Below are 23,483 nucleotides of genomic sequence, written 5' to 3'. Positions count from 1 at the left end.
ACTTTAACTCAAAAAATCTCGAAAACTACTCGATAGATTTTTATTAAAATTTACACAATTGTAGACAATAGTAGTCTTCATATACAGGTAAAATATAAACAAAATCTATCGAGCAGTTTACGAGATATTTGAAGTTAAAGTTTTCACTTTATACAACAGTGACAAACTTTAACTCAAAAAATCTCGAAAACTACTCGATAGATTTTTATTAAAATTTATACAATTGTAGACAATAGAAGTCTCCATATACAGTTAAAATATAAACAAAATCTATCGAGCAGTTTACGAGATATTTGTAGTTAAAATTTTCACTTTATACAACGGAGACAAATTTTAACTCAAAAAATCTTGAAAACTACTCGATAGATTTTTATTAAAATTTACACAATTGTAGACAATAGTAGTCTTCATATACAGGTAAAATATAAACAAAATCTATCGAGCAGTTTACGAGATATTTGAAGTTAAAGTTTTCACTTTATACAACAGAGACAAACTTTAACTCAAAAAATCTCGAAAACTACTCGATAGATTTTTATTAAAATTTATACAATTATAGACAATAGAAGTCTCCATATACAGTTAAAATATAAACAAAATCTATCGAGCAGTTTACGAGATATTTGTAGTTAAAGTTTTCACTTTATACAACAGAGACAAACTTTAACTCAAAAAATCTCGAAAACTACATGATAGATTTTTATTAAAATTTACACAATTGTAGACAATAGTAGTCTTCATATACAGGTAAAATATAAACAAAATCTATCGAGCAGTTTACGAGATATTTGAAGTTAAAGTTTTCACTTTATACAACAGAGACAAACTTTAACTCAAAAAATCTCGAAAACTACTCGATAGATTTTTATTAAAATTTATACAATTATAGACAATAGAAGTCTCCATATACAGGTAAAATATAAACAAAATCTATCGAGCAGTTTACGAGATATTTGTAGTTAAAGTTTTCACTTTATACAACAGAGACAAACTTTAACTCAAAAAATCTCGAAAACTACTCGATAGATTTTTATTAAAATTTATACAATTATAGACAATAGAAGTCTCCATATACAGGTAAAATATAAACAAAATCTATCAAGCAGTTTACGAGATATTTGAAGTTAAAGTTTTCACTTTATACAACAGAGACAAACTTTAACTCAAAAAATCTCGAAAACTACTCGATAGGTTGTTACTAAAATATACATAATTATAGACAATAGTAGTCTTCATATACAGGTAAAATATAAACAAAATCTATCGAGAAGTTTACGAGATATTTGAAGTTAAAGTTTTCACTTTATACAACAGAGACAAACTTTAACTCAAAAAATCTCGAAAACTACTCGATAGATTTTTTGAGTTAAAGTTTGTCTCTGTTGTATAAAGTGAAAACTTTAACTTCAAATATCTCGTAAACTGCTCGATAGATTTTGTTTATATTTTACCTGTATATGAAGACTACTATTGTCTACAATTGTGTAAATTTTAATAAAAATCTATCGAGTAGTTTTCGAGATTTTTTCAGTTAAAGTTTTTCTCTGTTGCATAAAGTGAAAACTTTAACTTCAAATATCTCGTAAACTGCTCGATAGATTTTGTTTATATTTTACCTGTATATGAAGACTACTATTGTCTATAATTATGTATATTTTAGTAAAAATCTATCGAGTAGTTTTCGAGATTTTTTGAGTTAAAATTTGTCTCTGTTGTATAAAGTGAAAAGTTTAACTACAAATATCTCGTAAACTGCTCGATAGATTTTGTTAATATTTTACCTGTATATGGAGACTTCTATTGTCTATAATTGTATAAATTTTAATAAAAATCTATCGAGTAGTTTTCGAGATTTTTTGAGTTAAAGTTTGTCTCTGTTGTATAAAGTGAAAACTTTAACTTCAAATATCTCGTAAACTGCTTGATAGATTTTGTTTATATTTTACCTGTATATGGAGACTTCTATTGTCTATAATTGTATAAATTTTAATAAAAATCTATCGAGTAGTTTTCGAGATTTTTATTAAAATTTATACAATTGTAGACAATAGAAGTCTCCATATACAGTTAAAATATAAACAAAATCTATCGAGCAGTTTACGAGATATTTGTAGTTAAAGTTTTCACTTTATACAACAGAGACAAACTTTAACTCAAAAAATCTCGAAAACTACATGATAGATTTTTATTAAAATTTTCACAATTGTAGACAATAGTAGTCTTCATATACAGGTAAAATATAAACAAAATCTATCAAGCAGTTTACGAGATATTTGAAGTTAAAGTTTTCACTTTATACAACAGAGACAAACTTTAACTCAAAAAATCTCGAAAACTACTCGATAGATTTTTATTAAACTTTATACAATTATAGACAATAGAAGTCTCCATATACAGGTAAAATATAAACAAAATCTATCGAGCAGTTTACGAGATATTTGAAGTTAAAGTTTTCACTTTATATAACAGAGACAAACTTTAACTCAAAAAATCTCGAAAACTACTCGATAGATTTTTATTAAAATTTATACAATTATAGACAATAGAAGTCTCCATATACAGGTAAAATATAAACAAAATCTTTTGTGCAGTTTACGAGATATTTGAAGTTAAAGTTTTCACTTTATACAACAGAGACAAACTTTAACTCAAAAAATCTCGAAAACTACTCGATAGATTTTTATTAAAATTTATACAATTATAAACAATAGAAGTCTCCATATACAGGTAAAATATAAACAGAATCTATCGAGCAGTTTACGAGATATTTGTAGTTAAAGTTTTCACTTTATACAACAGAGATAAACTTTAACTCAAAAAATCTCGAAAACTACTCGATAGATTTTTATTAAAATTTATACAATTATAGACAATAGAAGTCTCCATATACAGGTAAAATATAAACAAAATCTATCGAGCAGTTAACGGGATATTTGTAGTTAAAGTTTTCACTTTATGCAACAGGGAAAAACTTTAACTCAAAAAATCTCGAAAACTACTCGATAGATTTTTATTAAAATTTACACAATTGTAGACAATAGTAGTCTTCATATACAGGTAAAATAAAAACAAAATCTATCGAGCAGTTTACGAGATATTTGAAGTTAAAGTTTTCACTTTATACAACAGAGACAAACTTTAACTCAAAAAATCTCGAAAACTGCTCGATAGATTTTTATTAAAATTTACACAATTGTAGACAATAGTAGTCTTCATATAAAGGTAAAATATAAACAAAATCTATCGAGCAGTTTACGAGATATTTGAAGTTAAAGTTTTCACTTTATACAATAGAGACAAACTTTAACTCAAAAAATCTCGAAAACTACTCGATAGATTTTTATTAAAATTTATACAATTATAGACAATAGAAGTCTCCATATACAGGTAAAATGCAAACAAAATCTATCGAGCAGTTAACGGGATATTTGTAGTTAAAGTTTTCACTTTATGCAACAGGGAAAAACTTTAACTCAAAAAATCTTGAAAACTACTCGATAGATTTTTATTAAAATTTAAACAATTATAGACAATAGAAGTCTCTATATACAGGTAAAATATAAACAAAATCTATCGAGCAGTTTACGAGATATTTGTAGTTAAATTTTTCACTTTATGCAACAGAGACAAATTTTAACTCAAAAAATCTCGAAAACTACTCGATAGATTTTTATTAAAATTTACACAATTGTAGACAATAGTAGTCTTCATATACAGGTAAAATATAAACAAAATCTATCGAGCAGTTTACGAGATATTTGAAGTTAAAGTTTTCACTTTATACAACAGAGACAAACTTTAACTCAAAAAATCTCGAAAACTACTCGATAGATTTTTATTAAAATTTAAACAATTATAGACAATAGAAGTCTCCATATACAGGTAAAATATAAACAAAATCTATCGAGCAGTTTACGAGATATTTGTAGTTAAAGTTTTCACTTTATACAACAGAGACAAACTTTAACTCAAAAAATCTGGAAAACTACTCGATAGATTTTTATTAAAATTTACACAATTGTAGACAATAGTAGTCTTCATAGACAGGTAAAATAAAAACAAAATCTATCGAGTAGTTTACGAGATATTTGAAGTTAAAGTTTTCACTTTATACAACAGAGACAAACTTTAACTCAAAAAATCTCGAAAACTACTCAATAGATTTTTATTAAAATATACACAATTGTAGACAATAGTAGTCTTCATATACAGGTAAAATATCAACAAAATCTATCGAGCAGTTTACGAGATATTTGAAGTTAAAGTTTTCACTTTATACAACAGAGACAAACTTTAACTCAAAAAATCTCGAAAACTATTCGATAGATTTTTATTAAAATTTATACAATTGTAAACAATAGTAGTCTTCATATAAAGGTAAAATATAAACAAAATCTATCGAGCAGTTTACGAGATATTTGTAGTTAAAGTTTTCACTTTATACAACAGAGACAAAATTTAACTCAAAAAATCTCGAAAACTTCTCGATAGATTTTTACTAAAATATACACAATTATAGACAATAGTAGTCTTCATATACAGGTAAAATATAAACAAAATCTATCGAGCAGTTTACGAGATATTTGAAGTTAAAGTTTTCACTTTATAAAACAGAGACAAACTTTAACTCAAAAAATCTCGAAAACTGCTCGATAGATTTTTACTAAAATATACACAATTATAGACAATAGTAGTCTTCATATACAGGTAAAATATAAACAAAATCTATCGAGCAGTTTACGAGATATTTGAAGTTAAAGTTTTCACTTTATACAACAGAGACAAACTTTAACTCAAAAAATCTCGAAAACTACTCGATAGATTTTTATTAAAATTTATACATTTATAGACAATAGTAGTCTCCATGTACAGTTAAAATATAAACAAAATCTATCGAGCAGTTTACGAGATATTTGTAGTTAAAATTTTCACTTTATACAACAGAGACAAAGTTTAACTCAAAAAATCTCGAAAACTACTCGATAGATTTTTATTAAAATTTATACAATTATAGATAATAGAAGTCTCCATATACAGGTAAAATATAAACAAAATCTCTCGAGCAGTATACGAGATATTTGTAGTTAAAATTTTCACTTTATACAACAGAGACAAACTTTAACTCAAAAAATCTCGAAAACTACTCAATAGATTTTTATTAAAATTTACACAATTGTAGACAATAGTAGTCTTCATATACAGGTAAAATATAAACAAAATCTATCGAGCAGTTTACGAGATATTTGTAGTTAAAGTTTTCACTTTATACAACAGAGACAAACTTTAACTCAAAAAATCTCGAAAACTTCTCGATAGATTTTTACTAAAATATACACAATTATAGACAATAGTAGTCTTCATATACAGGTAAAATATAAACAAAATCTATCGAGCAGTTTACGAGATATTTGAAGTTAAAGTTTTCACTTTATACAACAGAGACAAACTTTAACTCAAAAAATCTCGAAAACTACTCGATAGATTTTTATTAAAATTTAAACAATTATAGACAATAGAAGTCTCTATATACAGGTAAAATATAAACAAAATCTATCGAGCAGTTTACGAGATATTTGTAGTTAAAGTTTTCACTTTATGCAACAGAGACAAACTTTAACTCAAAAAATCTCGAAAACTACTCAATAGATTTTTATTAAAATTTACACAATTGTAGACAATAGTAGTCTTCATATACAGGTAAAATATAAACAAAATCTATCGAGCAGTTTACGAGATATTTGTAGTTAAAGTTTTCACTTTATACAACAGAGACAAACTTTAACTCAAAAAATCTCGAAAACTTCTCGATAGATTTTTACTAAAATATACACAATTATAGACAATAGTAGTCTTCATATACAGGTAAAATATAAACAAAATCTATCGAGCAGTTTACGAGATATTTGAAGTTAAAGTTTTCACTTTATACAACAGAGATAAACTTTAACTCAAAAAATCTCGAAAACTACTCGATAGATTTTTATTAAAATTTATACAATTATAGACAATAGAAGTCTCCATATACAGGTAAAATATAAACAAAATCTATCGTCCAGTTTACGAGATATTTGAAGTTAAAGTTTTCACTTTATACAACAGAGACAAACTTTAACTCAAAAAATCTCGAAAACTGCTCGATAGATTTTTATTAAAATTTACACAATTGTAGACAATAGTAGTCTTCATATAAAGGTAAAATATAAACAAAATCTATCGAGCAGTTTACGAGATATTTGAAGTTAAAGTTTTCACTTTATACAATAGAGACAAACTCTAACTCAAAAAATCTCGAAAACTACTCGATAGATTTTTATTAAAATTTATACAATTATAGACAATAGAAGTCTCCATATACAGGTAAAATGCAAACAAAATCTATCGAGCAGTTAACGGGATATTTGTAGTTAAAGTTTTCACTTTATGCAACAGGGAAAAACTTTAACTCAAAAAATCTCGAAAACTACTCGATAGATTTTTATTAAAATTAACTCAATTGTAGACAATAGTAGTCTTCATATACAGGTAAAATAAAAACAAAATCTATCGAGCAGTTTACGAGATATTTGAAGTTAAAGTTTTCACTTTATACAACAGAGACAAACTTTAACTCAAAAAATCTCGAAAACTGCTCGATAGATTTTTATTAAAATTTACACAATTGTAGACAATAGTAGTCTTCATATAAAGGTAAAATATAAACAAAATCTATCGAGCAGTTTACGAGATATTTGAAGTTAAAGTTTTCACTTTATACAATAGAGACAAACTTTAACTCAAAAAATCTCGAAAACTACTCGATAGATTTTTATTAAAATTTATACAATTATAGACAATAGAAGTCTCCATATACAGGTAAAATGCAAACAAAATCTATCGAGCAGTTTACGAGATATTTGTAGTTAAACTTTTCACTTTATGCAACAGAGACAAACTTTAACTCAAAAAATCTCGAAAAATACTCGATAGATTTTTTTAAAATTTACACAATTGTAGACAATAGTAGTCTTCATATACAGGTAAAATATCAACAAAATCTATCTAGCAGTTTACGAGATATTTGTAGTTAAAATTTTCACTTTATACAACAGGGACAAACTTTAACTCAAAAAATCTCGAAAACTACTCGATAGATTTTTATTAAAATTTACACAATTGTAGACAATAGTAGTCTTCATATACAGGTAAAATATAAACAAAATCTATCGAGCAGTTTACGAGATATTTGAAGTTAAAGTTTTCACTTTATACAACAGAGACAAACTTTAACTCAAAAAATCTCGAAAACTACTCGATAGATTTTTATTAAAATTTATACAATTGTAGACAATAGAAGTCTCCATATACAGTTAAAATATAAACAAAATCTATCGAGCAGTTTACGAGATATTTGTAGTTAAAGTTTTCACTTTATACAACAGAGACAAACTTTAACTCAAAAAATCTCGAAAACTACATGATAGATTTTTATTAAAATTTACACAATTGTAGACAATAGTAGTCTTCATATACAGGTAAAATATAAACAAAATCTATCGAGCAGTTTACGAGATATTTGAAGTTAAAGTTTTCACTTTATACAACAGAGACAAACTTTAACTCAAAAAATCTCGAAAACTACTCGATAGATTTTTATTAAAATTTATACAATTATAGACAATAGAAGTCTCCATATACAGTTAAAATATAAACAAAATCTATCGAGCAGTTTACGAGATATTTGTAGTTAAAGTTTTCACTTTATACAACAGAGACAAACTTTAACTCAAAAAATCTCGAAAACTACTCGATAGATTTTTATTAAAATTTATACAATTATAGACAATAGAAGTCTCCATATACAGGTAAAATATAAACAAAATCTATCAAGCAGTTTACGAGATATTTGAAGTTAAAGTTTTCACTTTATACAACAGAGACAAACTTTAACTCAAAAAATCTCGAAAACTACTCGATAGATTTTTATTAAAATTTATACAATTATAGACAATAGAAGTCTCCATATACAGGTAAAATATAAACAAAATCTATCAAGCAGTTTACGAGATATTTGAAGTTAAAGTTTTCACTTTATACAACAGAGACAAACTTTAACTCAAAAAATCTCGAAAACTACTCGATAGATTTTTATTAAAATTTATACAATTATAGACAATAGAAGTCTCCATATACAGGTAAAATATTAACAAAATCTATCAAGCAGTTTACGAGATATTTGTAGTTAAACTTTTCACTTTATACAACAGAGACAAATTTTAACTCAAAAAATCTCGAAAACTACTCGATAGGTTGTTACTAAAATATACATAATTATAGACAATAGTAGTCTTCATATACAGGTAAAATATAAACAAAATCTATCGAGAAGTTTACGAGATATTTGAAGTTAAAGTTTTCACTTTATACAACAGAGACAAACTTTAACTCAAAAAATCTCGAAAACTACTCGATAGATTTTTTGAGTTAAAGTTTGTCTCTGTTGTATAAAGTGAAAACTTTAACTTCAAATATCTCGTAAACTGCTCGATAGATTTTGTTTATATTTTACCTGTATATGAAGACTACTATTGTCTACAATTGTGTAAATTTTAATAAAAATCTATCGAGTAGTTTTCGAGATTTTTTCAGTTAAAGTTTGTCTCTGTTGCATAAAGTGAAAACTTTAACTTCAAATATCTCGTAAACTGCTCGATAGATTTTGTTTATATTTTACCTGTATATGAAGACTACTATTGTCTATAATTATGTATATTTTAGTAAAAATCTATCGAGTAGTTTTCGAGATTTTTTGAGTTAAAATTTGTCTCTGTTGTATAAAGTGAAAAGTTTAACTACAAATATCTCGTAAACTGCTCGATAGATTTTGTTAATATTTTACCTGTATATGGAGACTTCTATTGTCTATAATTGTATAAATTTTAATAAAAATCTATCGAGTAGTTTTCGAGATTTTTTGAGTTAAAGTTTGTCTCTGTTGTATAAAGTGAAAACTTTAACTTCAAATATCTCGTAAACTGCTCGATAGATTTTGTTTATATTTTACCTGTATATGGAGACTTCTATTGTCTATAATTGTATAAATTTTAATAAAAATCTATCGAGTAGTTTTCGAGATTTTTATTAAAATTTATACAATTGTAGACAATAGAAGTCTCCATATACAGTTAAAATATAAACAAAATCTATCGAGCAGTTTACGAGATATTTGTAGTTAAAGTTTTCACTTTATACAACAGAGACAAACTTTAACTCAAAAAATCTCGAAAACTACATGATAGATTTTTATTAAAATTTTCACAATTGTAGACAATAGTAGTCTTCATATACAGGTAAAATATAAACAAAATCTATCAAGCAGTTTACGAGATATTTGAAGTTAAAGTTTTCACTTTATACAACAGAGACAAACTTTAACTCAAAAAATCTCGAAAACTACTCGATAGATTTTTATTAAACTTTATACAATTATAGACAATAGAAGTCTCCATATACAGGTAAAATATAAACAAAATCTATCGAGCAGTTTACGAGATATTTGAAGTTAAAGTTTTCACTTTATACAACAGAGACAAACTTTAACTCAAAAAATCTCGAAAACTACTCGATAGATTTTTATTAAAATTTATACAATTATAGACAATAGAAGTCTCCATATACAGGTAAAATATAAACAAAATCTTTTGAGCAGTTTACGAGATATTTGAAGTTAAAGTTTTCACTTTATACAACAGAGACAAACTTTAACTCAAAAAATCTCGAAAACTACTCGATAGATTTTTATTAAAATTTATACAATTATAAACAATAGAAGTCTCCATATACAGGTAAAATATAAACAGAATCTATCGAGCAGTTTACGAGATATTTGTAGTTAAAGTTTTCACTTTATACAACAGAGACACACAAATATTTTACCTGTGTATGGAAACTATTGGCTATAATTGTTTAAATTTTAGTAAAAATCTATCGAGTAGAAAACGTTTTAGTTTAGTAATTTCTTAAAATTAAGTAAAAAAAATAAAACGCGATTGATTTTAATAAAATGTATTATTTTTTAAGGATTCAAAATTGGCGAGGATATGGTCCAAATAAATTCATTAACTCGTCTTTTTGCCAATGTTTCCATCCAAATAATTGATTTTCAATTCTCTAATTGGTTTTTATTTTGGTATTTGTAATATCCAGACCCTGAATTTATTTTTGGAAACGTTGGCTAAAAAGGACGATTTGTTGTTTTTATTTGGACCGATTCCTCGTCAATTTGAATCCTTAATTTAATATTATAGGAACACTAAACCAATATATATTTATAATTTATTGAAAGCATTACCAAATGTTTTAGTTCTTTCTGAAAATTAAATAAATTTAAAAATGGCATTGATTCTAATTAAATTTACAATTTATTGATAAGATTTAAGTGGTGTGATGAAATTAATGTTACAACATTCTGTAGTATAAAACTGGGAATGGAAAATAGTTAATGGGTTAGAATCAGCTGGGCTAGATTGCAATGACCTTCACCAGGGTCAAACTAACAGTATCCTGAAGTCTATGTGAGTGTGTATGTCCTTTGCATTTAGTTAGTTGGATTGCATCAATTCTCCAGTTGGTTGCAACAAGTTACGTTCATTTATTGTTTATTTCAGGAATATAATCTGTAAATATTAGTTGATACTGATTCCACTGAGGCGCCTCGGTAGCCGAGTGGTTAGTGGCGAGGATTGCTAAGCTAAAATGTACCACCAATACATGTGGATTCGATTCCCGGTCTAGGGATTATCCAGTATTATTATACAGAGATTATCCAATATCCTGGGATTTCCATGGTTACGTGGCTGTCAGTTCTTGGTCCAATTTAACTATAATGTTCAATCTTTCATTGATCATTTGTTCCCGGGGCAAGCATAGACCAAATCCTAAAAAACCACGTTTTAGAACTTGCGAGGTAGTCAACATAAATTTTCTGGAAACACTCGAAATTGTAAATTTCACTTTAATTGCATTCCATTACCCAGTAGTAGAGTAAGACACATAGTAAAAGGAAAGTAACGGCAGATAAGTCGGCATTGACATTCTACTTGGTCCGGGCCCAGGCTGCCTGCGGACGGTTATCAACTGGGCTACTGTTATTAACGAGATAGTGCTTTTTGCCATGACCATCAATACTCTCAGGAGTATTTGTTTGGACGCATGTTGCTCCTAAGTTACTTTCCCGTACAGTTACCGGCATAGGGTACGTTTACAACGGAGCTGTGAGCATAGATGATAGCAGTGATGCATCTGCGCTTATAGAATAACCTAGTACATTCTTATGTGAGCGTGCACAACGAAGCTTCGACTAGTGGCTCATACTCGCTGCTATAAACGAGCATAGATGATAGAATTGAATTTTTCATTTTTCTGCTAGCTGAACTCCAGTATCGGAGCTTCAAAATGGACGTCGAAAAATTATTTAGTGCTGTCTTTACTCATTATTTTTGGTTATTATTTTATTATTTACTTTTAAACAATATTTTGTTTTTTAAATCGTGCTTACATTTATTTTCATGCGTATTTATTTGTTTTTTTTCAATCAAATCATTACTTACCTAAGAGTAATCACTAGTTTTTCTTCTATGGTTATAGGATTTCCATGACAATTTTTCCAAAGTTTTCTTAATTTTGACCTTATTTTTTCTAAAATATAGTCGAATGTGGGTGGACCCATCCTCACATATTCAAAAAAACGATCCGGATAATTTCTAAGTAGTTCCTTATATAAATAGTGAAATTCACCCAAAGTACTTCGTTTTTTATCTATGGGATGTACATGATATTTTCTAAAGCGTTTTTTCTTTAAAATATACCATTTTGTTGCTGGTGAACATAAAAACTCTTCTTCACTACTCGGACATGTTGCATGTATCACAGCTCCGTTGTGCTCACTAGTCAGCGATTTTATTTTACTCTATCAGTTATCATCTCTGCTATCATCTATACTCACAGCTCCGTTGTAAACGTACCCTTAAAATGGTCCCTAAGTAATCCCTACCTGTCGTAAAAGGCTACTAATTGGTGACTTGATATACTTAGGTACCGGGTTGGAATAGTATCAAGGAATCCCTTATTTAGGTGTCCGGCAATCCACAATAGAGACCTAACTTTAAAAAAAAGTATTCCCTGCCATCTCTTCGTGATAACACGGGAGTAACTTAATCGTGGTTTCAGTAACTACAGTCATGATGCTGTGGAAAATCTTCAAAACCTATCATTTAAGGAATAAAACAATCAAGCTGTGACTAATGAAATCAATAAGCAAAAATTTACATTTGTTTGTACATATTTAAAAAATAACAGCATTTTTGCAAACAATGAACAAACATGAAAGAATTTTTACTTTTGATCAATTTAAATTAGAACGGTTAGTAGAGAAATATGTTACGGAATGCCGAGCCGGTTTGTAAAATAGTCTTTTTGAACAGATAGTAGTTCAGTGGATTCGATTATATCCGTAGTTTTTCGTCCACATCCGTAAGAGAATAGTGCAACAAGTGGGAGGGGTCGCCATGTTGCCTCTAAGGACATATGCGTCTGAAACGTAACCGTGTTTTACTTTTCAGATAATTTTTTAATTTTAAGTTATTATTATGTGAAATTTTGGATTAGATTTTATGAAATTGGATTTTCTATGGTTGTGATTGTTTCTAAGTTTTTTTTCTGGTTAATTTATAAAATTTTGGTTAGAGATAGTGTTTATTCGGTTAAAATATGGCTTTCTAATTGTTGTTTACAGTTTTGTGTTAAAGAATTCTTAGTGCAAATGTAGGGGAGAGTGATTAAAAACAAAAAACAAAAAATCCAAGGCCTCTAGTTTAAGTGTTATGTTGTGAAAATTGTTTTGTATTTTTCCAAAAAAGAAAACGTAGATGAACAATTCTTCCTAGGTGAACAAATTTTTAATAATATCTGCTCGGAAAAAATAGGGGGAAGTGTTGATACGCTTTTCCTTTGATTAAGTTTTTCTTCTCTCTCTCTTTTTTTTTATTATTTGAAAGTGTATTAGGAAAAGCTATTGTGAAAAGCTTTCAAACATTGTAGTGTTCATTTTACTTTAGTGATTTATTAGGTTAACTTCGTCAATCTAGCTCAGTATTGTAAAAAAAAATTTCTTATTCAAAACTTAATTATAAATTGGAATGTGCGTCAATTTGATCATTTGAATTCATTTCTTGCGATACATCTCCCATAAAAAAAAAAAAAATATCTTAGTTTTCGACATCGAAAGGCTGGACAAAAAATGACCAGTCGAAGAAAGAAGAAGCAAAATCAGAATGGAAACGATGGACGTATAGGATCTGGAGGATTCATTAAGAAGGTTTCCTCACTTTTCAATCTAGATACCGTAAGATTTATAAATTTTTCCATTTTTTCTTTTTTTTTTGTCTGTATACTATATTTAGAAACAGACAACCTTCTCTTGCTGTAAATGTTTTTAAAAAGAAGCCGAACCAAGTAATAAAACCAAAAACTTTGTTGACAAAAACAATTGTGATAGGTTATACAATACAGCAAGGGTTCTTCCTATCCTAACCTTTTTTTGGTACTTAAGTACCCATCGTCAAAAGTGAAACAATTTGCTCTTACAACTTTCAAATGGTGATATCTTACACATTTTCTTTTCAAAACCACCAATTTTAGAAACATACTGTAAACATGTGCTGCATACTGAAAATGTCACCAGGTGTTTTAACTTCTCCAGTCATTTCCATAGCTGCCCCAAAAACAAATTTTTCTGGAATTATTATTTCAATTGAAGGTTATAGTTTCAAGTGATTTTTTTTTTTTTTAAATTAAAAACAATTTCGGTAAAATACTACCTACGGTTAATTGATTAGCCTTAAACTTACAATTTCAGCAAAAAGTGTAATCGTCCTATTGAATTCTATGTTAGTGTTCAGATTCTTGAGATGGAAATCAAACGTTTGAGGAAAGCCTACTCATCAGCTTTTCCCAGAAGTTCATTAAGGGGAATTTCCATGAATAAAATCGATTTGTCTAGTATTTGTTGGAGAACTTTAAAAAAAAATATATATATAAAAAATCGAATTCGTTGAGGCGGTAGTACTTTGTTTTTTATTTGGATCGCTAATTTACAGTTATATTTCCTGTTGGGTCCAAAAAAAATGATATTTCCTTTCCCTACTTCCTGTGTTCATTCAAGTTTTTTGAAACATACACATCGCTGCAAGTTTTCATAATATTCCATTTTCCAATGGTTTAGTGGATAGAAAGTGAAATTGGTCTGCATACTTCGTCAAACGTTTTCTTAATTTACTATCTCTACGTTTATTCACACTTTAAATTCTTACTAAATGTTAGATCATTATTTTAAAGATAAATTTCGGCATAGTTTAAAATTTATGGAGTTAATTGTAAAGACTTTTGACGAGAGCTTTACATCAATTTTTTTTTTAAAAAAAAAGTGTTAACCCTAGGCAAATAATTTTTTGAATCAATAGTTACGTTAGTTCTAGAAAAAAAAACAGTTGAAATTTCGTAAAATCTAGAATTAATTTAGTGGCAAGTCCCATTATCTAGGTCAGTGAAGAACACCGGAAATTTAAAATTGTTCATTTCATTACGAACAAATGGGATGAGTATTCTGATCTTTGTAACCGGATGTATTGTTACTCCGTTATTTTCGATTAAAATGCGTATTCTTAAATATTTTTTAAAAAATTGTATTTTTACGATACCAATCTTTCACTTTACTATTATTAATACCTTTTTATTATTTTCTTAGTTTTATTTTTACTAAAAAGATAGTTTTTTTTAAATAAAGTAGTGAAATAAAACTATTACGATAGCGAGTCTTGTCAGGTTTTCTTTCCATTTAAATAACGAATATTTATTTCATTTTTCTAGTTACATAATAGAGCTTATTATTGTTTCGTCCTTAGTTTATTACGTCACCCTTTTTTATTTATTATTTTTATTGTTACATCTTTTTTAAATTTCCCTATTTATATTCGTTGGATTAACGAGAGTTGAAATTGTGTCGTACGTATTGCGGCGATCTTTAATTGTGATTACTGAAATTTCTTTTAAATTTAGGATGGAAGATTTGCGAGGAATCGGTCAAATAAAACAACTCAGTCTCTTTGCCAACATTTCGACAAATATATTGTCCTCTCCAGAAACTGTAACTCAACCAACCCGCATAGCCACGCCCTGAAGAGGACAATATATTTGTCGAAACGTTGGCAAAGAGACCGATTCCTCGCAAATCTTCCATCCTAAGTTTAACAATTTACGGTCACGAAACCAATAAATAAATTAAATTATTTTTAGTGTTGGGCAATTCGAGTGCTGTCTTTGTATTTCTTTGGATTCCAAAAAAACATGTTAACCAATAAGTTTTTTTTAAAAATACTTTTAGACGTAAACATTATTTAAATCCGTCGAATTAATTTAAAGTTTAAGAATGAAGAGATAAGTAAAACTACATTTCTACTAAAACTGCATTTCTTAAAGTTAGAACTGAAACTGCAATTTTTGTCTACAACAAATAAGTCTAAACCAGATTTTAATAAAATAATCTTTTTTTCTGAAACAACTTTCCTTCTGTTTTTCAAAACTAGAGAAAAGGAAAATCTCAGCAAACTTAAAATTGATATTTGGTGTCACCATCACGCCACCTGTGTCTGTCTGACCATCATAGACCATTCTTTAAAACAGATTTTTAATTGCGCTTCAAAATGTTGGGGGGGAAAAAGTACACTTTTGCAACAAATTTGACACAATGACAACACTGTCAGTCTGTCCCCTGTTATACCGGGACGGGGAAAGTAATGCACTTTCCCGACAGCTGATAGCCGGCGGTTATGTAATAAGTTTTACAGGAAAAAAAGAAAACTGTGTTACCAAAGTGACGTTGTCCTTTTCGCTTTGCATTTCGCTTGCACTCTCTCTTTCTAAAGCGCCACACTATGTTAGCTCGTTGCTCCAGAGCGTGAAGTTAAGCTACAGTAGTAGAAACAATCAGTCCTACCTGGGCCATTAGGTAATTCCATTGTTCGTTGTTCGTCATACTGTTGTAAATCTGATTAACCGTGTTGAGAAATGTCGTTCTTGCTTTTTTGACATCTTTGTCCAGAATGCGTTTTCCAAGTATCCAGTTTTATTTTATTTAGTAAAACTTTGCATCCAGAAATAGGTTTTTTAAACGTTATAGTGTAATAAAATATACATTTCAAGACTGCTCCTAACTCGCTCAAACTCAAAATTTACTCAGTAAATATTTTAGGGAAGGTGATAGGTCTGGACAAAACTTTGTATCTGAGTTCAAAACATTTGGGATTTCATTTGTTAATTTCCATCTAAATCCTAAATAAGTGTTCCTTTACCTTGCCAGCTGGGGTTCAGATTTATATGAAGATTTGCTGAGATAAACATCTTTGTTTTCTCTTTATTCGGTCCTAATATCAGCAGTTAAGGTGTAATCGAGTACCAGCTGTAAGATGTGGAAATTTTCTGTTCTTGAATAGAATAGATTAAATTAGGGCGGCCTCAAGGCCCATGCCACTGCGACCCCTTTGGATCTATTGTGGCTCTTCCCCCCACTCTAAAGCTCACCCTCAAGATCTGCCCTTTTAATCAGACTCTTGATACTGGAGAGCGACTCTTTGGGTAAAGCTCCTCAGGCCTTGGTTTTTCCTCCCTCGAGGAGTAACATCCTTAGCCAAGAGGAGCCCCTCAGACTGACACATCACGTGCAGAGTGCCGTTTCCTCTTTTTCCTGACAGTCTGTTCTTGAAACACATTATGATGCTGAAACTTTTTCAGTTCCTTTGTCTTGATTACATTTGTGGAATATTTCATTTATGTTGCTCTATTTTTTTTTGACCGGCGTGTCAGAAATATTTTGGTTCAGTTCAGTGTAGTTCAGGAACTGTTTCAAGTTTTTTTTTAAAACGTTTACGATTTCTGCTAGTGAAGCGTTAATCTAGTTTTCAGTTAGTATGTCGCAGATTACAGATGATAACATTTCTACTACCTCTCTAGATTTAGCTTCACGTTTTGGATGCAGTAGTTGTTGAGCTATTAGAAGATGAAATTCTGAGTATATGGAACAGATTATCCTAGTGATTCTTTAAATTTCTGTGTTCTCTGTCGTTTATAGATAAGTATGTCCGTTATTTTGCGCAAATACAGTCATCTGTTACTCCCTATTAATTTATATGCCAGCTGATAGTTTGCTTTAGTTGAACACAATATATTTCCGCTTTCTAAACCCCGCCTTAGTAGTATTCCGATGTTTTAAGTCATCTTGCTTGATGAATCTTCTAATTAGAAGTAGCAAGTCCATTATTTAAGAAAAATACTTTCTTAAGACTACTAAAGTGGTTTATAAGGAATTTTTAAGAAAGTTCACGTGTGTGCAGGTAGCTGTAAACATTAAAACTTCAAGGTTATATAACTAATGATGATGTTTCGTTTAAGGATGATGTCAACATAACCTTTTAATGACGTCATTATTTGGATCTTTTCTTCCAGGTTCCTGTTTTGAAGGTTCTCTCTCTTTCTCTCTGCTTTTGTTACTTCCGGTAAGAGGTTGTGGCTAATTTTTATAAATGAATTTCCACCGGAAGTCAAATCGGTACCGGAAATTGGTATTTCATTTTCGCACTGTTGACTGACTTTTTTGTTATTGAGGTTTAACTCTTCTATTTCTCTGATTTACCGATTGAATAATACAAGCTTCGTTCAGTAACTTCCTGTTACTGTTTACAGGTGAATTTTTCCAAAGAAAAAAGAAAAACAGTTTTGGTAAAAGTCAATGCTTGTTAAGCATATTTCTTTGACCTAGATTTTCTTTTTAGAACAATTTAGGTGTTCGCTACCTGAACTTGCAGTTCTCCTTCGAGTACTGTACGTTACAGAAAGCGTAGCTTCCGTTTTACTCGGTAAGTGCCCCAAATAAAGGAACTTTCTGCTTTTAAGTATTAAAAATACAATTAAGCCTAAATACTTTTACCCGAACGACAGTATTTTCTTACTTCTGTGAGAGCAAAGTTATGGCTACAAGTAATAGAAAGTTACAGGCAACATACAGTCAAGTTAATTGTGAACGTGGTTTCCAATTAATGATTACGTGACTACGTGATGAGGTTATCATAACCTGACAAATATATTTGAGGTTATTCAGGTTATTAAAGATCCATAATTACCTAATTAATAATTATCGGGAATAGCTATTAATAATTGCACAAAGCGGCGACAATGGCATAACAATAATGAAATTGGGCTAAAATTTTATGTGGATCAATTTTGTTGGCAAATCCGTTATTTTAGGGGTTTATTAATTTACTAGTTGGGGGAGTGAATTCCCAAATCTGGGATGGGGAACACTAATTAGGGAATTTAATTAAATTCCTTGGGTAGTTGAAGGTATTTTGATGGTGTTGTGCATGGCGAACCGAGGGGCTTGCGTTACCATAATCTGGTGGCTCATGTTGCTGATGTGTGGTGCTTCTGCTAGAGAGGCGCGTACTGGTTATTCTCCAGTCGGTAGCTGGGCCGCTACTGTGGTGAGCGAGGTTAGGAGCGCTCTCTAGATTGGAAAGGCGCGTCAGGCTGTATCCTTTCCTTTCTCCAGGCTGTGACAACATTCTCCCGCTCCACTGCCTTCATTATATCAGCTCTATTCCCTCTTTCTCTCCTATTCTATTGTATATGTTGTGTTTAGTGATGGGCAGAACGAGTCCGTCTTTGGACTCGTTGGATTTGAATCAGTTCCAGGGTTGGAATCGATTCCAACAACTCGTTCACCGATTCCGGTCTCTGTACTTACCCTATGCATTAGTAAAAATGTCACGCAATTTATTAAAAAATATCATTAAATGTTAGCTTTCCCAGTTAATAACAAAACTATATTTCTTTAACACACATTGAGTACTATCCCTAATTTCCAATTGCACTGATAAATATAAAATTAACAACGTAACACAAAAATTAACATAAAAATAGACTAGTCAATTATAAAAATTAAAGCAATGCTGTTTAGTCATTATCTAGCTTGACCACTGGAAGACTGGAGTTAACGTGCTTCAAGAGGATCCAAGGTAGAGAAACGGAAATGGGTAGGAAATTATTCCCATAAAAAAAATTCTAACCCTTCAAGCAAAATGATAATTACTCATAAATAAAGAAATATTTATTTACTAGGACTTGTATATCAAGCTTTAAAAATATTATCTTATTATCTTACGAAAAGAAAAAGCTGTGTGCTTAATCTTTAACATAGCGCTGGACACTCTTATTCTTATCTTCATTGGGTAAGTTTAACCGTGTACATGACCGTGAGACAGTCAAAGTAACACTGAGCCAAAATTTAGTATTACCTAATTGGTTTACTTACTGCAGTATCCCTCCCACTCTATCACCAATTTCACAAACATTCATCGATTGGAAATAATTTTTAGTTAAATATTCGTTTTATTTGAATACAAAAAACATTATAACGCTTTCTTAAGATGATTTTAATTTTTAAAATTTGTTTTTGTCCATTACTCTTATATAATACGAAGAATTTCAAATAAAATATAATATACAAACACAATGATCTAGTATGCAGGTGGAGTCAGTCCTCGTTACCATAGCAATGGAACCGTTAAACAACTCCGGTTCCAGCTCCAGCAATTTCTATTGGCTAGATTCAGTGAACGAAAAAATGGAACGAGTCCGGTTTCAAAAGGATTTAAATCACTCCGGATTCGACTCCACCAACTCCAGTGGATTTAACCAATGAAAATGCTAGAGCTGGGCCGGAGTCGTTTAACGGTTCCGTTGTCATGGTAACTACGACTGACTCCACCTGCACACTAGATCATTCTGTGTTTGTATATTATATTTTATTTGAAATTCTTCGTATTTTATAAGAGTAATGGACAAAAACAAATTTTAAAAATTCAAATCATCTTAAGAAAGCGTTATAATGTTTTTTGTATTCCAATGAAACGAATATTTAACTAAAAAATATTTTCAATCGATGAATGTTTGTGAAATAGGTGATAGAGTGGGAGGGATACTACACTAAGTAAACCAGTTAGGTAATACTAAATTTTGGCCCAGTTTTACTTTGACCGTCTAGCTGACATGTACACGTTCAAGCTTACGCCAATGAAGATGAGAGTAAGAGTGTCCAGCGCTAAGTTTAAGATTAAGCACACAGCTTTTTCTTTTTGTAAAACAATAAGATAATATTTTAAAAGCTTGATATTCAATTCTTAGTTAATAAATATTATGAGTAATTATAATTTTGAAGGGTTAGAATTTTTATGGAATAATTTCCTACCCATTTCCGTTTCTCTACCTTGAATACTCTTGAAGTAAGTTAACTCCAGTCTTCTAGTGGTCAAGCTAGATAATGACAAAACTGCATTGCTTTAATTTATATTTGACTAGCCTATTTTTGTGTTAATATTTGTATTACGTTGTTAATTTTATATTTATCAGAGCAATTGGAAATTAGGGATAGTACTCAATGTGTGTTAAAGAAATATAGTTTTGTTATTAACTGGGAAAGCTAACATTTAATGATATAATAATATAATAAATTGCGTGACATTTGTTCTTATGTTTAATCGTTCCAAACCTTCTGCTGCCTCATTTTCATTTTTATTTGCCTAAATTTTTTGGGGCGGGGCGGAATCACTTTTTTTAAAAATAGGGATTTGAATCAACTCGTTCCACCATCGGACTCGTTCCAATGGAACGAGTCCGCTCAAATAGCCCATCACTAGTTGTGTTTGCTTTCGGTTAAATCTTTTATAATCTTTATTATACAGCTGTTTAATATTGAATTTATAAAAGTTGGTATTCTAAATTGCAAATGCTTTTAGCGTGATGCAGAAACACAGACTTCCCCGGTTGTCTAAACCACTGAGGTGGTTTAAATTTTTTTTTTCCCCCAGTGAGGCACCGGAAAAGACTAGTAAGCAATGCTATTTCTTTTGTCTTTGCTGAAGTTGAGAGAAAATGGAGATTACTGCTCTAAAACGAATTCTTATTGGAAAAAAACAAAAATTATAAATTAAAGTTAAGAGATTTGCGAGCATGAAATTTATCGAAACGAGTGAACTTTCAAAAAAATCCCTTTAAAAGGCGTACTTCCGGGTGAGTGATTCTTCAAAACCGGAAGTTTAGCATTTCATTTAATTCAAGATTAAATTAATTAAGCCCGTACATTCCGCTAAAGAAGCACATTAGAGGGATCCCCGAAGAAGTCCGTTCTCATTTTTCTGAGTTTTTTTTAACTTTATTTATTTTCACAACTGCAGTACATTTCTGCAATAAGTGAAGCTGATACATTAAGATACATAGAATAGATACTTGAATAGCATGAGGGGAGAATTCACCCATTGGTGAAATTCCCAAAGTGTTACAGTTCCAACTATTCTACATTGGCACTTACTTCATTTAGAAGATCGCGCATGGCCACCTACGCTTCAATCGCCTGGGGAAGGGTTTCCTGGCAATGCAGTAAGTTGGGATACTAGTTGATTTAGGATGTGAGGTGATTGATGTATGGAATTTAATGTAATGGGGATCTTGCAGCTTCTGGAAACATAGGGGAACAAGGAAATCTCCGGTGCAAGGTAGAATTTGGTACAAAGTATGGAGGAAATTAGAAGGATTGGATTCTTGTAGATATTGGAAGCTTTGGCTGAGCCCTAAAGTTCCATTCAGTAAGTCCAGACTGGTTTGGGTATCATGGTGCAGATAAGTTGTTTATTGTTAAGTGAAAGTTCAGATCGTTTGTCGACAAGTCTTTGAGAGAAGCTTGAATTGTTTGATTCTTTCCATTTAAGACTAGTACCTGGATTCCAGGTTAGGCGTTTGTCCATGAAGTCTGCTAGGTACTTAACCTATGGGAAATGTTAAAAAAAAAGAGATACCTGCATGTGTACACAATAAGTCTACAGGGTCTAAAGAAAACTTTTGAACCATATTTTCGAGTAAATTTTATAAAGAGGAAATCGAAATATAAAGTGGGGTTTTCCCAGTTGTTGGTACCAAAATATGAATTTTCACCCTCCTATGAGTTTTTCTTTTTTTTTAGTTATTTTAAAAAATAGTTTTCCTAACATAGAGAACCTTAAATTGAAAACATTTCCCGGTAAAAAACTACAATAGAATGAGAAAATTTGGCGTCGAAATTAGTAGTAGTAAGAGAAATTAAACAGGAAATAGTAATTTAATGTGGAAAACTAGCGTTACCCACTGATTGAGAGAAGAATAGTGGAAAGAAAAATAATATTTTTCAAGGTGAAACTATTGGGTTCACCTTGTGTTCTGTAATTTAAAGGTTTTTCAATTGTATTGTATTCCCCACACAACACTGGCAGAGCAAGGCAGAGGGATTTTTAGTTCAGTTCAGTTGGACATACTGTGTTGTGTATAGAGCTGTTTTGTTCGTTTATTGTTATAGTGTTTACTCTTTTGCAAACCTATTGTTATTAATAATAGGTTTTTAGTTTAATATAAAGTATTATGATATTTTTGGAAAGAATGAAATATTAATTTTGTGATAAATTCTTTTGTCTATAATGTTTTAATTCTTGTATTAGTTTGTTAAAAGAGTTCTTTTAATATGTTGTTTTGTTTACTTCTTTTGTTACGAAATTCAATTTCTTATTTTATCAGCAGTTTTATTTTTTTAAATGATTTCTGCTGAATTAGTTGCATTGTATTTCATTTTGTTGCTGTGTATAGCGGTAAACTGAACGCTATTAAGTGGGAGTTAAGTTTTGTGTCTATGTGTTGGAGGAGAGATATAAGTTAACCAGTGTTAGGTAGGTTATGCAGGAAAGGTTTGGTTACTATTTAGTAACACAAGTATGGTAGTGTGTGATTCATGCTAACTTCGCTCGTTTGTTCTGTTCAGTGTTTTTTTTAGTTATTATTACCAAAGTCTTTTTCTCCATATTTCCTGCCGAGCGATACAGAAAATTATTACTGACTCATCTTTTTATTCCCTCCTTATACCCATCGTAAATATCTAGTTCATTGCTGTTCCTTAGTTATCAGTTTCTAGTTTGTAATGGCGTGCGACAAGATGTGTTTCTTCTAAGTAGTGCATAGAATAACAGTATTTATTTTTCTTTAAAGTGACATCTTTAATATTTATTGTATTAAAGATTAAAACCAAATTGTGTTATTTAGTTATGTGTGCAACATGGGATTGTGTTGTTCTGTATGCTAAACTAGTGGCAACATCACCTGAACTTTGTAAACCAAGATTATCTATTGTAAATGTAAGTTAGTTTTTTTTCTTCTTTAATCTATGTTTATTTTATAAATCTCTCGTTAATTTGTAATTTACTAATTCATACACGATATTTTTTTTGTAATTCTGAATTTGCGGATGTTCTTTTTTATAGTTCTTACTAATTGCATAGTTTTTAAAACGGTACATTACGCAGAAATGAAATAGAATCCCTTTC

At 29.9% G+C, this 23,483-nt stretch overlaps 1 protein-coding gene across 19 annotated transcripts in view; it reads left to right on the top strand.

The window, feature by feature from the left end:
• The window catches only part of dlg1 (MAGUK family member discs large 1), a 775,373-nt gene that overhangs the window by 598,672 nt on the left and 153,218 nt on the right, over positions 1 to 23,483 (top strand). For 2 of the 19 annotated variants that reach the window (XM_074136785.1, XM_074136779.1), the window contains exon 1: positions 12,550 to 13,351. The exons of 13 other annotated variants lie outside the window; for them this stretch is intronic. In XM_074136785.1, coding sequence (XP_073992886.1) covers positions 13,274 to 13,351 — 78 coding nt within the window. In that variant the 5' untranslated portion in view covers positions 12,550 to 13,273. Of the gene's footprint in view, positions 1 to 12,549; positions 13,379 to 22,790; positions 23,295 to 23,483 lie in introns of those variants that run through there. 4 more of the 19 variants (XM_074136782.1, XM_074136775.1, XM_074136777.1 and 1 more) reach the window with 3 other exon arrangements.

The sequence above is a fragment of the Rhodnius prolixus genome, unplaced genomic scaffold (genome assembly GCF_049639745.1).
Source record: "Rhodnius prolixus isolate KJV_2025 unplaced genomic scaffold, Rpr scaffold_5, whole genome shotgun sequence".
Taxonomy (NCBI): Eukaryota; Metazoa; Arthropoda; class Insecta; order Hemiptera; family Reduviidae; genus Rhodnius; species Rhodnius prolixus.
Note: the sequence above shows the minus strand (reverse complement) of the source record. Positions and strands in the feature narration are given on the sequence as shown.